General features: G+C 44.2%; 1 protein-coding gene and 1 long non-coding RNA gene across 5 annotated transcripts; one reads left to right on the top strand and one right to left on the bottom strand.

Moving 5' to 3' along the window:
* The first annotated feature begins 599 nt into the window (after window positions 1–599).
* Window positions 600–9,041, top strand: LOC124528039 (uncharacterized). Its single transcript, XR_006966062.1, has 3 exons — window positions 600–897; window positions 7,426–8,732; window positions 8,954–9,041. It is a non-coding gene; the product is annotated as an uncharacterized LOC124528039 (long non-coding RNA).
* On the bottom strand, window positions 1,678–9,185 carry PLAGL1 (PLAG1 like zinc finger 1). Of its 4 annotated transcripts, XM_047101359.1 has the most exons (3): window positions 8,772–8,858; window positions 5,413–5,540; window positions 1,678–4,028 (listed from the first exon to the last, which is right to left on the bottom strand). In XM_047101359.1, the coding sequence occupies exon 3, from the start codon at window positions 4,022–4,024 to the stop codon at window positions 2,783–2,785; it is 1,242 nt and encodes a 413-aa protein (XP_046957315.1). In that variant the 5' UTR covers window positions 4,025–4,028; window positions 5,413–5,540; window positions 8,772–8,858; the 3' UTR covers window positions 1,678–2,782. The 4 variants fall into 4 exon arrangements, with proteins under 4 accessions (XP_046957315.1, XP_046957314.1, XP_046957313.1 ...); XM_047101358.1 differs by lacking the exons at window positions 5,413–5,540; window positions 8,772–8,858 and adding an exon at window positions 9,107–9,185; XM_047101357.1 differs by lacking the exon at window positions 5,413–5,540 and having other exon boundaries at window positions 8,772–8,961.
* Between the last annotated feature and the right edge of the window lie 5,680 nt (window positions 9,186–14,865).

Genomic DNA, 14,865 nt, shown 5'->3' with positions numbered 1-14,865 from the left:
ATGTTTTATTCATCTTTTGGAGACAGAGTGCAAGTAGGCGAGAGGCATAGAGAGAGAGACAAAATCTGAAGCAGGCTCCAGGCTCTGAGCTGTGAGCACAGCTGACACGAACCGTGAGATCATGACCTGAGCTGAAGTCAGACGCTGAACTGACCAAGCCACCCAGGTGCCCCAAGGATTATTTTTAATTAAAGCTCTTCTTTATTTTGAGTGGGGGAGGGGCAGAGGAGGGAGAGAGAGAATCCCAAGCAGGTTCCTCGCTGACAGCATGGAGCCCTGTGCAGGACTCAGACTCACGAACTGTGAGATCATGACCTGAGCCAAAACCAAAGTCGGACGCTTAACCCACAAAACCACCCAGGCACTCCTATTTTTTTCTTGAACTCAGGGAATTTAAATTGGGAATTAGCCCATTTTTCCTAGATTTATTTTTATTTTTTAAATGCTTATTTTTGAGAGAGAGCACGAGCAGGGGAAGGGCAGAGAGAAGGACACAGAATCCAAAGCAGGCACCAGGCTCTGAGCTGTCAGCACAGAACCCAACTTGGGGCTTGAAACCACGAACTATGACATCATGACCTGAGCCGAGGCCGGACACTTAGCTGATTGAGCCACCCAGGCACCCCTCCTGTCTAAATTTAAATAGGAGAATCCCAAGCTGCTCCCACTCGTAGTATAGCAAGTACAACACCTGAACTCTTTTGATCTGTATTTTGGGACCAAACGCTATGTTCTGTGCTCAGGTGTATCAAGTATGTGTTCTGGTTTGGACTGAAGACTACGAAGCCATGTAAAAGTATTTGTGGAAGGTTCCGTAAGGTTCCGGAAGGATCTTGGGAGATTTTGCTAAGGTGAACCAGTACTCTCGTCATGCTCTGGCAGATCGCCTTCTCTCAGGTAAGAGTGGATATAGGAATGGAGCTAGGCCTCCCACTGGAGTCCTACTGAAGAAACTTTACCCCTTTTTCTCATTTCCTACCCACAGCTTAAACTGTACTTTAAGGATCCACCATGTTGGTTCCCCATACTGCAGCCAAGCCCTGGGTCACTTGGTGCCCTGTGTTCATCAGCATCACCGTTAAGGGCTACGGGCCAGGGTCTCTCACATTGGCTAACAGGCTTCTTTGACGGACAAAGGTTCTCACGGCTTCCTTTTCTCGGCCCACCCCCCAACCCCATCCTAATCAGAGACAAAGCAGAAATAGGCTTTTCAGATTCAAGGGTTCCTAATACTTTCTGAAGAAATCCCAACAAGGAATAGGCAAATTTCTAATCTGTACTAGAAATTAATGGTAAGGACCATTGTAAAACTGGAACATGGTTGTCCAGGATAGACTACACTTCAGTAGCTAGTACTCTGACATCCGCATCAGAAATAAATTACATAATATTATGGCAGAATTCAAAATGTTTTATCAGTAATTTTTAGAAATAAAGTCACAGTGGTGGGAACTTAACTGAAGCATTTAAGCTTCCACCTTAAATCCTAATTTACTCCAAAAAAGGTAGTTTCTAACAGATGCTGAATAGAAGTCACAATAGTAGTTTCTGTGGGGGGAGTAATGGCCAGGAGGGGGCATGAGGGAGCCAGCTAGGGAGCTGGAAATGTTTTATATCCCAATCTGGACGGTTACGCGAGTGTAGTTTGTAAAAAAAAAAAATCAGTCAAGTCAAGTCTGCAGGATTTGTAGAGTTTATTATATGTAAGATATATCTTCATATAGAAAGCCTCTAAACACAAAAGACAAAGGAGCTTTAAAAAAAAAAAAAGTTAGGTTTTATATTCTTAAACTCATTAGATACCAAATTCAAGACATAGATTATAGTTACATTGCAAATGTTATCCTTTTGAAAAAAACTAATATTGACTTAAATGATGAATTTAAATGCATTTATTGGTGATTAAAAATAATACTTAAGCAGAGTAGTATTTTAAGCCAGACAGAGCAAAGAAAATTCTTGTTTAATATATATATATATTTTAAAATTCCAGTAATATTTTCTTAAATTCCTGTTAAAAATATAATCAATATTAAAGTCAGCAAAATGCTTTCTTTTGACTGACGCCTGGATTATTTTACCACTTAACCTGGTTACACAGTGATTTTTTTTTTTTCCTGTCAGATGTAACTGACAGCCAGTTTAGTCTTTTAAGATACATGAAGTGATAACTCACATTGTAGCATCTTGTGGAAAATATTCAAACTACATTTAAAATGCTTTTTTAAAATGGAGACGTCTATTCCACAAGAAATTGTTTCTGTAAAACTACAGGTTGGCTATGGCAATAGTAACTAAACTACATCCAACCCTGAAGGTAGAAAAATCCCTGAAAAGAAATACACAGCCTAGTTATAATATGCAATATAAAGGTTATTTTGTATTTTAAAAATTCTCCCATTTTGGAGAAAGCCAAACCTTCCCATAGTTCCCTTTACTAGGCAGTGCCACATAAAATTAGTTAACATTATGATCATGGCTTACGATTAAATTCAATTTGACAAACACCTATATATAGCAGCCCTCGTTTGGATGTCGGTTCTGACAATATTTGCAGTTCCATTAAAGAATACTTGCTTATCAAATTTGGTACAAAGCATGAACACTCAGGACAATTGGCACGATACATGCAGTTCGAGAACTCTCTTATCTCAAGCCAGTCATCACTGAATTAGCCGTATTTCCAGTCCCGCTTTCCAAATCTCTCCTTGTAGCATAACTGATGCTTACATGCTCCTTAAAACACATCTCCCAGAACAAGAAAGGACGCTTTAAAAACCAGTCATCTGAACGCATGATGGAAATGAGGCAGGATAGCAGAGCCGGTGCCAGCTGGGAAAACATGGGGGATGGGGGGGAGGGGGAGCTGGCCCAGGCTCATAGTGCTCATGGCTAGTGAGGGATCTTGTTGCTGCTGCCCCAGACAGCTTAACCTGTGGGGCAGAGACTCCCCAGGCCCCAGGGTGAGAGTGCCATTCCCAAAGGCGTTTTGGGTAGCAGGGGGGGGCAGCTGCCAGAAGCCCAACAGGGGGGAAATGTCCAAAGAGGCAGGTATCGTTAGGTTCACAGCATCTGCAGGTAGCTCCTTGGGCAGGCTCACTTTACCAGCGCTTCCCTTAGCCGGATCGAAACCTGGGTTGAGCTTGTGAGGTGACTGAGGCTCTTGCAGAGGCAAGTCCTCAAGCAAATTGATATTGCAAAATCCTTTAGTATCTGCTTTGAGGGGCAGGCTTGCAAGTGGGGAGTATGAGGTAGAACTGGTGTTGTACTTGTGATTCTGGAGGGGCGCGGGAGGGGAGCTGGGGGAGGTGACGGGGTGGAGGGGGGCCAGGGGCTCCGGCAGCGCCTGTACAGGCTGGGAGGCTGGATCCGAGGGGTTGTGGGCGTGGCCGTGTACCTCAGCGGGCAGGCCGCTGGCGAGCCCGTTCTGCGCGTGCGCGGGAGCCCCCAGAGGGAAGGGAGACAGCGGGGCGGCCTTCAGCTGAAACTGGGGAGAGATGGAGTGGAAGGTGCTCAGAAGGTCTCCAGACTGCAGACTCTCTTTCATCAGCTCCTGCGAGTGTGTCTTCTTGGTATGTCGCGTGAGGTGGTCTTTGCGCCCAAATCTCTGGGCACAAAACTGGCACAGGAAGTCCTTGCAGCCTGTGTGGACCACCAGGTGGCGCCGCACGTCCTTCCGGGTGTAGAAGCATCTTTCACAGTGGTCGCACTGGTGCTTCTTCTCCTTGGTGCCGCTGGGGGGCTTTTCTTCCGCGTGGGCTTTGAGGTGGTCCAGCAGCACCTCGGTGCTCCCTAGCTCCAGGGCGCAGACCCCGCAGGTGAGGTCGCCACTGCTGGCCGCGTGGAGGGCCAGGTGCCTCTTGTAGCCCAGCATGGTGTTGTACTTCTTCCCACACTCCTCACACCCAAAGGCCATTTTGTTGGGGTCATGCGTTTGGAGGTGGTTTTTTAGGTGGTCTTTCCGGTTGAACGTCTTCTCACAGTGAGCACACTGATGAGATTTCTGGGGCGAATGGGTAGCCATGTGCCTAGGAACAGAAGGAAAAAAAATTGAGTCCATTCTGAAATTTCAACAAAGGTGTAGGAAAAATATTAAAATGTTAATAGTTTTCTCTAGGTGCAGGCGTTAAGAAATTATTTTCGTTAAAAAAAAATAACTTTTCCATGACTTTCCAGATTCTACAAATATATAACTCTGTGATAAAAAAAAAAATAGGCACCACTAAAGGCATCATACAATTTTCATACCTGTAAAAAAAATACTCTTTGAGAACCTATTTTCCTCATATAGGCAAAGATTTCTAAGCAAATACGAATATTTAAAAATATGTCATTTTCAGGAAGGGGTTCAATGGATGTTCTATACTCTCCGGAAATTACTCAATTCTCAAAAGTGACCCAATTAACCTTCTACACAGAACCCCATGCACCCCCTCACACCCTCTTCCCAGATTTTAGGTTTTTATCCTATGTACAATTCCTGCTTGGTTTTCATTAATTGAGGCAAAAAGTTCAGGCCGTAGAAATAACACGAAAAGTCTATCCTTGACCTCAGAGAGTGTTCAGTTGGACCCAGAATGCCACCCCACCACCTGTGCTGTGAGCCTGAGCCTCATGCTCAAGTCTCGGCCCCCCGTTTAAGATTTTCTATCAGCTGTCATCTCAGAGGTGTGCAGCCCCTGTCTCCAGAGGCTCGAACGACGACATTTGTGAAGCAGCCTAGGTTGTACTTCAAGCCACAAGCTGCAATTAAGGATGCTGTTCTGGAAGTACAAGTAACATACAGGACCTGGCGTTTCACAGGATACACTCAGTTATTAAAATGAACCTTTTTAAAGTTTTAAGGATGACAAACAGGATTTCCTCATCGAGGTTGTTTTTTAAAACCAACAGAGTTTAGGGGTAGATTCTCGTGATGTATATATACTGTATGTTAGCCAACTTGACAATAAATTATATTTAAAAAACAATAATAAAAATTAAAAAACCAACAGAGTTTAGATTTTAGGAGCTCAGTGGAACTACAACAAATGGAATTGTGATGGTTTTCCAAAATGGATTTGTGCTTTACAAATATAATACAGGTATTTTGATGTTTCAGACCGACTAAGAGGACTATGGCTTGTCCCTGAAGCTCAAAGGAAAACTTTTTTTTTTTTTTTAACATGTTTTTATTTTGAGAGAGAGCGTGAGCAGAGAGAGAGAGAGCGTGAGCAGAGAGAGAGAATCCCAAGCAAGCTCCACGCAGGCTTGAACTCACAAACCATGAGAGCATGAGCTGAGCTGAAATCAAGAGTCGGATGCTCCACCGACTGAGCCACCCAGGCGCGCCCCTCAAAGGAAAACGTTGAACTGTTGTAGAAGCTTAGTCCTTCTAGAAAAAGCCCTTTTGAATTTTGCCAATGAAATTACCAGTGACCTTCACGAAGCAGGCTGAGGGTGTCTCAGTGGGATCTTGAAGAACTGGAGACGGGCTGCACGCCTCTGAGATGCAATTGAACTTGTGGCTTTGGGTACAAAAGAATTTCTAACAACTCATTCTGTAAAAAAAGAATTTCTTTAAAGACCATATGTTGAAGTCAAAAGTATACTCATCATACCTTTCACCCAACCTTCTAACCTACATTGTCCACTCCTGATCCTTTTCTAGAATTGGTAAGGGGTCTATAGTAGCCGCTGTTGGGAAGCCAGTTCAAAAACATAAAGGTGATTTGAGTCTAATTGTCATTTTCTTAAAAATAAAGCAAAACCTTAGGTCACCTCCCTTTCTCCTTTAAAAACAAAAAGCCAACTAAGTGCAGGGGATAGAAGGAAAAGGAAGTTCCTTCCGTCCCTTCCCTCCAGGACACCAGAGCTCAGCGTACACAGGGATACGTATAATGGTACAGACAGTTGTGGAGAGACAGGAGCCAGTGCGACAGGCACCTGGGACATGCAGAAGTGTGTCCCCAAGTTCTGCATGTATTGAAACAGACTGCAGAAAGGGTTTTGCAAGCCAAGTTATACAAGGCTTATACCCCATTCTTACACAAGATATCCACAGATACATCATCAGCAACGGATGTGAGGGGGAACTGTTTGCAAACTTGGCATTTAAACAGTTTTCAATGTGGTCTAGTACTAGTGAACAGGACCCCCTGAGCTCTGCCCTGGCTCTTCTTTCTTGCCTCTCTCCCTTTTATTCTTTGTGGAGGACTTTGATCGGATTAGATTTGTCACCCATGGGTAGGTCAGTGCCAAGTTAACGACTCTGGACTGTCCTACTCCTGACTACCTGTGAGAAAGGCACAGGTTGACAAAACCCTACTTGAGCAACAATCCCACTTTTCACATTTTACCAGCTGCCATTCCTCCGAATTTTTTGACTCTTTCCTTTGCCTGGTATCCAGCCCTTCCCCTTTTAATTGATCCCTTACTCACTCATGCAATAGTCCCAATCTAGAACACGATCATCTTATAGCTGAAATTACTTCAACAAGTGGTTTCCTTCCCTCAACTTCTCGTCTTGCCTCACAGTCCACGACACCATCAGTTTCAGTCTGTGCTACAGGCAGCACCAAGTGTAACTGCTTACAGTAAGACTTCCCACCAGGAATTCTGACCGGCCTTGCCGAATCCTCTTTTCTTCTTGCCTTTCGCTGTTTCCACCTGCGTCCCCCGTTTGCTGTACTGGGGCCCACGTTCTCTTTTCTACTTACGCAAGTTCTTTTCTCCAACCTCTGCTTCTAAAACAGAGCTTACATTGAAGCTGTGGGAAATGGGATGGAATGCTACCCCCACCGTAAAAACGAAAACCACAAAACCTAAAGCGTCCCCTCATCCTGCCACTCTTTACTCTCCTTCAGGCCAGAGAGGTGTGAGGTGCGGGGGGCTGTGCAGGGGGGGCGGTTCTTGCATAAAGCCCGTTGCTTCCCGTTTTGGCCGCACTTTGCCCCCTTCGCCCAGCAAGCTGTTTCCCTTGCTTGAAACGACCACCTCCCAAATATTGCTTAAGGCAACTTCCTCAGCACAGTTTACCACAGTAATCCCACCTAATTCCTGTCATTCCAATAATCTGTTAGCTCCAGTCTTTTTCAAATATTTACCTCCTGTATGTGTTTTGATCTTTATTCACAGCCTAATATCATCACTGTGGGTTTTAACTGCAGCAAATGCTGCTTTCAGTGTTTGGGTAAGAACAATCACTGTGCATACATAAGAAGCTTGTTGCAAAACAGGAGGGCTTTGCAACAAAATTGATGCACACAATAGGCACTCGGTACTTATATATTTCTGGCAACTAAAGACTGGCCTGTGTACAGAACCCATTTGAGTTTTAAAATACCTAAGCGTTTATAGGCTTATTTTAAACCCGATTCTATTACATTATGACAGTGGTATACTGAGGGGCCAGGAGCATAATGTAGATCTTTTTAAAACTTTCAGGTGCCTCTCTTCAAGGGCACTCCAAGATGTAATAATAATGTGGTCCACGTTCATGCCACTCAGATGGACATCCTCTCTTGCCAAATTTCGACTCTCGCCTGTGCATTTATAGGTGAGTAGTCTGAAAGTTGAAGCTCTAATGTTCATTTCATGGAGATGAAAGGCAAATAAGTTTCCCTTAACCAGGTGTCAAAAGATGCACACAACAGCACAGATTCTGCGTGTGGACCACATCCATAGCACACGTGGCCTTTGTTCTCAACAGTTCTCAAGACTACTGTGCAATTTAGCAACTTTGTGTGTGTGTGTGTGTGCGTGTGTATTTTATCTTTTCTAGGATGTGAAAATCCTTTAGAGGGAGAAGCTTCAACTTGTATATTCATTTCCCTTGCAGAAGTGAGGACCTAATAGGCATTCAAAAAATAATTCAGACTAAATATACTTTTTTTTTTAAATAACGGTTTTTATCCTTTGGTGTATCATGGATGCCTTTGAAAATCTGATTAAATGCACATACTCAACACCTGTATTCCCAGCAGAATTCCACTTGGGAGGTTGGACAAACTCCTCGCAGGTTGAGAAACTGCTCCGAAAGCTGGCACTTGGGAGATGTTCCCTCTCCTCCATCCTTACTGTCAGGACGCGAACACACGCTCCGTATTTCATACTGGACTATTACTTCACACCTCCCCGCTCAGTCTACTTGCCTCTTCTCTCGCCTCCGAATTACTACCAGAGTCCTCTAACACCCTGATCAAAACCACCTTTTCCACTGCTCAGACTCATTACAATAAACAGACCCTTCAGGACAGAGGCTAAGGCCAGTTACGAGCTGCTTTCCTTTTTTGCCTCCACTTTGAGCCTCACCTGTTCCTCCTCCACCACTACCCTTTAGACTTGTGCGCCTTAAGGCCAAGGCTTCGGGCTTCCCCAGAACCTCATCTCTGTCCGCCTCCTGGTCCAGCGTATGGCTGCGTCTTTCTGAGAAGCCCTACCGACGCTCCTCATCAAGCAGCGGAGAACAGCTTCCTCCACCTGCACACCTCTGTCCAAGCACCTGCACTGCATTTTAATTGTGTTTGCATGACTATCTCCCCAGCACGGGTCTTTTCATCTTTGTGTTTTTATGCCTGGCATATTGTAGGACCACAGGAAATACTCGCTGAATGAACGAACTGACACTACATGCAAAACTGTCACAGAAAACCGCATTAAACCCTGCAGTGTGCAAGGCTAATGTGCATCCACATTCTGCATCCATTTTCCCTTGTGGTCTCTGGTCAGAGGGCTAGCAAAGCCACTTAAAGGTATGTGTCAAAGTACATACCTTTTCTAGAGCCTCTCACCTCATTAATTTATATCTGGAAATGAAGGCTTTGCCACAGTCTGGCTGCAAGCACTTGTAAGGTCGCTCCCTGGAGTGGGAATAATTGTGGATAGTGAACTTCTCCAGGGTGAGGAACGTCTTGCCACATAATTGGCAGGGATAGGTGGCCATGGGCTTTACTTCTCACACCTTCCTTTTCAGATGCGCTGACCAAATGCTGTGCCATTTAAGCACAAATGGAAGGATGGTGCTGAGCACATGAGCAGAGCCACGGCAGCCTGAACTCCAGACCAGGGGAGAGGCAGCGTCGTGGTCCTGGGCCTGGTTCTACCCAGACATGGGCCTCTCAGTTACCATGAGCTTTGCTTCCTGCTTTCCCACATCCCAATTTATAGATGCAGTCTCAGGCTGGGAGAATGTCGGAGGCACAGATGAGGTTCCAGGAGCATCACCAGAGCTGGGGCATCTTCTGGATCGCCAGACTGGCTGTGGAGAGAACAACAGTGTTCTTGTATTAGCTTGTATTGGACAAGAGTGCTCTTCCTCTCCTCCCAGCTCAGCATCGACTACCCAGAATCCACATATTACTTTCAATGGCTCCAATGCAGCACCCGAGTCTCTGTCCTCCCTCATGTGCTTCGGGAGGTCCTTCTGCACATAAATCCTCCCAAGTGGCGAGGAGGCAAGCACACAGTGTTCTGATGGTAGGTGAAGCACACTTTCCTTTTGACAGAGACAGCTCTTTCCATCGACTAAGGTGTGTGTTACCTACTTCAGATCATGACTTCAGGTCAGTGTGAGGCTCAGCCAACCAATTCAAAGGAAAAAGAACCAAAAATCTCCCCCATGTGTTAGAGTGTTTTATCGGTACAGAAATAAAAGTCATCTCTGCTTATTCAAACCTTGGGCTGTCTTCACCCATGGTTAGCATAACATACGTTGTTTATCACACCTGTTTAAACTTCCAGGGGAGGAGATGAAATAATTTGTATACATCCAAGTTAATTTGTTTATAAGGTTACCATGCTGAAGATCTCAACAGCGTGACGTAAACAAAATGTGAGTAAAACCAGTTTAGTTCACTCATGTGACTTTGGAGGGGAGATAGAATATTCCCACAGAAACAAAAATGATGCCTCAGGCTGCAGTCAGAGGTGTAGGTAGCATCCTCTTGTAAACTGTTCTACTGATCTCTTCCCCTTTTGTTTCTGGGGACCTTTCCTCATTCCCCAGCCCCACTCTGGAGGGCCAACTACCCGTTAGTAAGGCCACTTCTAGAAGGTGGGCCTGCTGCCTCAACCTGTCTCAAACCAACCTTCCAACCCAGGCAAAGTCACCCAAATCCATGCTCTTCTTCTTCTACCAATGCGCCACCATTTGAGGAGCCTTAAGAGTCTCCGGCAGTCATGAACAATGCAGAAAAAACCCTGGCTACCTAGAATCCTGTGCTTTTCTAGAAAGAGTAATTCTCAGGCAAGTGGATGCTAACCTTTCAGTTGCCATACTTAAAAAAAAAAAAAAAAGTACTATATGTTTACATTAAACACACTGGAGTAGCTTGTATGCAGGCCAGTCTTTTCTGAGCTTTGCCAAGTAAGCAGGGCACCCGCAGCAAAGTGACCAATCACAGCAGGTCCTCAAGGGCCCGTTTCCTGCATGCATTCATTTACTGCCCAGTCTTTAGAGATGCTCCTTGTTGTTAAAAGTTTTTACTTACCTTTTCACAGTTACTTTCAGGTAAGAAGGCTGGAGTCTAGCTAGGTCAAATTTATTATAACAACAGTCTAAGCATCTTTAAACCTACCAGCTCACAGCACACATACACAGAAAGAGAGATACTCCTTTTCCAGCGGACAAAACCTAGAGCAGACTTCTTGTGTTCCTCATCAGCTAGCTCGGATGTTTGCAGACACTGCTCAGAGCTCGGCAGGAGCCAGCACCAGGCAGAGAGCCCTCCCCCTGTGCCCCGCCTGCTCGGAACCCTCAGAGCTGACACGCAGGCTTTGAGCCGAAGCTTCAGCGCTGATCCAAAACTGGGGACGCGGGCGCTCTCAGCCAGCATCTTGGCACCAAAACTTCCTTCTGATGGCAGCACGCACACGCCTTGTTCCTCTGTCACCAAGTGTGACTTGAACTGAGCCCCTCTTCCCCAACTCCTTGTTCCCGCACAGTACTGCAGCTCATGCCTGAGGCCCTACTCTGCGGCATCCCCAACGAGCATGGCCACAGACAAAATGATTCCTTCCAGGAATGCCATCCTGCGTGGCCGAGTTTTTGCTGCCAGGTCTCATGACGTGTCCCACTTCCCATCCAGCCAAAGTCTGGCTGCAATACTGGCCCAGCTATAAGAGGCATAGAATTTATCATCACCATTAAATGTCCTCATTCATTTGAAATTTCTGTGTTCCAAGGCTATCAAAAAAGATTAAAATGTAAACATAATATGAAGTTTGAAATTCATCTTTTCCTTGTTCTCATGACGGCTGAACTCAAAATAGCGCCAGTCCCTCAGGAGGAGAGCCGGTGTGGTGGAGGGATTTGCTCTCTCTCTCTCCCCCGCCAATCCCCTGCATGTACACTAAATTCATTCTCCACATTCTTGCTGAGAGATGACCAGTACGTCCAAAAGAACTTTCTGTGATGATGGAAGTGTCTCATATATGTCGGCTACTGAACACTCAAAACGTGACTCTGAGAAACCAAAATTTTTGTTTAAATGTAAATAGCCCCATGTGGCTAGTGGCTGCTGTATGAGACGGCACAACTCAGTTCCACACTTGAGAGCGAGAAAGGCAAGGTTCTGCTTTCCTTCAGACACAACTGTGCTGATTCACCCTCAGGTGTTTCCCTGAAGTGTGGGAGCGATTTGTGTAGATCCAGCCACTTGTACTATGAATACAGTGGAAAGATTCCCCAGTTCAAATTCTAGCTTGTCCACTTGTCAGCTACATCTTGAGTCTGTTTCCTTATTTGTGATACCACCTGATGCACATAATGGGCTGCTGGGGACAACCAACTGGAACAACAGGGATCTGAAATATGCAGTAATCTAAAAACATACCACACAAGTATAAGTTGTTTATGAAACACTGGGATTAAGAGCAGAAGCCATCAGCTGCACAAGTGGCACAGGGTTCTAGCCACTCAGCTACGGCCATGATAGAAAAACTCACGTTCTCTCCCTCTGTGTGACCCACCATCCGCTATTCACAGTGGGAGGAACCAGTAGTCTGGATAACACAACATGCTCACACACGCAGAAAGACCTATGACCTTGGCAAGTCAAAATCGGCATTCTTTGTTCCTCAACAGATACCAACTTTGACTGATGGCTTACCAACAGACCAAGAATATGAAGGAAAAGTAGTATTTATTCCATTTAGACTTAACAAAAAGTGCCTGCCCTTTAGCACTAAATAAAATTTTCCCAGATCAACTTTCCAGCCACTTCCCTAGATTCCAAAGTCCAACTGTCATGGACATCATTACCTACATTTCCCTTGGGCCTTTGAAGACAGTGGGTATATAATCAGGGATTTACAGACACAGCAGATTTTATTTAAACGTGACACACATTTCCTCACTTTGTTCCACGTGGAACTTTCAAACAATAACAAATATCACTTAAACATTTTTATACACATTTAACTCATTTCATGAGTGTCTCTTCACAATCCCTGATGTGTTTTTAGGTCCATGTGTTAAATACGCCTAGCCCAACACTAACTGGCCTTCAAATGTCGAACTGAATTAATTATACTATAATTAACATTCTTTAAGCCTTTTTGAACGATGAATTCAAATTCACAAATGGTTTTAACGTTTCTTTCACCATAACTGTGTATTTCATTAATGTGGACCTTCAAATATAAATATTTATACTGTGTTCATGATACTATCACAAACTCCTATAAAAATAGTCTTTCTCAACAGACTATAAATTCATTGTGGCTGAGGATCAAAGCCTAGCTATTTTTAAAAAAATAAACCGTGTGGATAATACAGCGTCCCCCATCACCATGTACTTGACCAGTACGGGCTGGCTGCCGCTGATTCCAATCTTTGGTTGAAACCTGATGCGCTTTCTGGCCACATCCTTGAAACAGACTCGTGATTAACTTTCTATTATCTGGCAAACCACCAACAATCCTAACAGAACTGACAAAGGGATGGTCCTGATGATAATCAGTCTATATTCTGTGACCTGAAATACAGATGGCATTTGAGTCTTAAATACGGTAATATTTCAACACCTGTCACCCTGGAAAGATAGTAAGTCTTCCCCCAAAACATCTCAGGACATAATTTTCAATCCCCTTGATTCTAAAAATACTGCGTGAGTGATACAGATCTGCCACTATGCCAAAGAAGGCTTGTGCCATCTGCTTCATTCTGTTCATGCTGATTATTTTGGGGAGGAGTGAGGATCAGATTGGAATAAGAACATATATATATGGCAACAGCTAGGAAAGACTGTGTTCCCTGAGAGCGAGTGGTATACTACAGTAGAGGTCAGAGCACAAGTGTAGTTCTAGGATGTCCCCAGTGCTGCGTAACACAAGCATCTAATAGGGGACGACAAATGTTCTACAACATTCTCAAAATAAACTATGACTTCTGGCTTCTATTTCCATTGTCCCCAGTGACACAATGCAAGACCCATTTCTGAGAGGAAACTGAATTTCCATTTTTAATCTTCTAACATGGGTACTCCAAGCTCTTTTTTTGACTCCATTCATCATCACTCCTTGTGGATAAGAAGGTTCTGCTCCAAACATTTCCCTGTGTCTCATACACCCCTAACTTGGGATTGTTTTTATACAAATGAGTTAAAACCAGTTTTAGAAGGGCTTCTATAAAAGTTCTCTTTTCTTTTTATACACGCAAAACATGAAAACAGCCCATCATGGAGCAGGGTAAGTGGAACTTCATTGCTTGTTTGAGCTCTAAGAGCCCTCTGTAGAGAGTGCGCTTCTCTTAGTATCAGTTCTTTGAAGGACTTTGGTAGTGAGTTTCTAACCTCAATGAACAAAACTATCCATAAACATCAACAAGATAAAGAAGATTCTCAGAACCTCTGGGTAGTCGTTAATTGCTTATTACGCACATGCACTGTAGAATTTGTTAGGTACTGTATCTGAGCAAGCACGACAGAAGAGTTGGGGCTCAGTATATGTCTCATCAGCAAAACAGGTGCTCACGGGGCAGGACTAACTTGGTTGAGGATGACAGATGTGAGGCCTTGATAAGTACCTCACCACATGGCTGTGGCTGGGTTTTCACTCTTAACCTAGAGCAGGGGGTTATAAGTGGCTCTGAATTCTCGGAAATTCTGTATAAAATTAGGAGGCATGTACGCTGGAGTTCTTATGGGGGGAGGGGCCATGGCTTTCTTCAGATATTCTAAGGGGTCCTAGATTCAAACAGGTTAAAGGTCACTGACTTAGATGAAAACAGAGGAAATCCCTCTTGGTGCTATCAATTCAGTTTATTCATAAAGTCATTGATATTTCCTAATCCGTGGGCCATATATTTTGTGCCTCAATCACTGCATGTTATCAGGTTAATGTAAAAAAAACAAAAACAAAACAAACCCAAAAAGGTCCTATAATAATGTTCTTCTGAAATTCAAGCAGTAAACAACTTGTATAAATTTCATTTCAAATATGGCCTCAGGGGCACCTGGCTGGCTCAGTAAAGCACGTGACTCTGGATCTTGGGGCTGTGAGTTTGAGCCCCATGTTGGGCAAAGAGATTACTTAAGAAATAAAAAAATTAAAAAACAAATATGGCTACAGATGATAAATTCAACTATCACGTAAGACAGGGCTACATTTTGAATACAGGGCAGACTACCCTCAAAATTACAGGGGTTCATTTGTCAGCATCTCTAAAAATCTTTTATGTAAAAAATATGTGTATCTTCATTAATGTTGTAATATATTATCACTAAAATCTGCTAACACCTGAGCTGCCAGCACATGGAATGAACTCATAAGGAGGATCCACAGGCTTGTCACCCCCTTGTGTGTGCACCTCTCTCCCACAGTGGCCCAATGGCTACCGGGACTGCAGGTCGATTCACATGCTATTTCATTAGCGTGCCCCGTTCT

This window comes from Lynx rufus, unplaced genomic scaffold (assembly GCF_022079265.1).
Source record: "Lynx rufus isolate CCGP_SWC_20201006 ecotype Redwood Valley unplaced genomic scaffold, mLynRuf1.p SCAF_6, whole genome shotgun sequence".
NCBI classification, from domain to species: domain Eukaryota; kingdom Metazoa; phylum Chordata; class Mammalia; order Carnivora; family Felidae; genus Lynx; species Lynx rufus.
The sequence above is the reverse complement of the archived record's forward strand: the minus strand, read 5'-3'. Positions and strand labels throughout refer to the sequence as shown.

What these genes read in the sequence shown, in the direction of transcription:
- PLAGL1 (XM_047101357.1), bottom strand. Translation starts at nt 8,923, where the DNA reads ATGGCCACCTATCCCTGCCAATTATGTGGCAAGACGTTCCTCACCCTG. An exon ending in TCCAGATATAAATTAATGAG is followed by an intron (nt 4,029 to 8,771) that starts GTGAGAGGCTCT and finishes TTCTGTTCCTAG; the next exon opens with GCACATGGCTACCCATTCGC.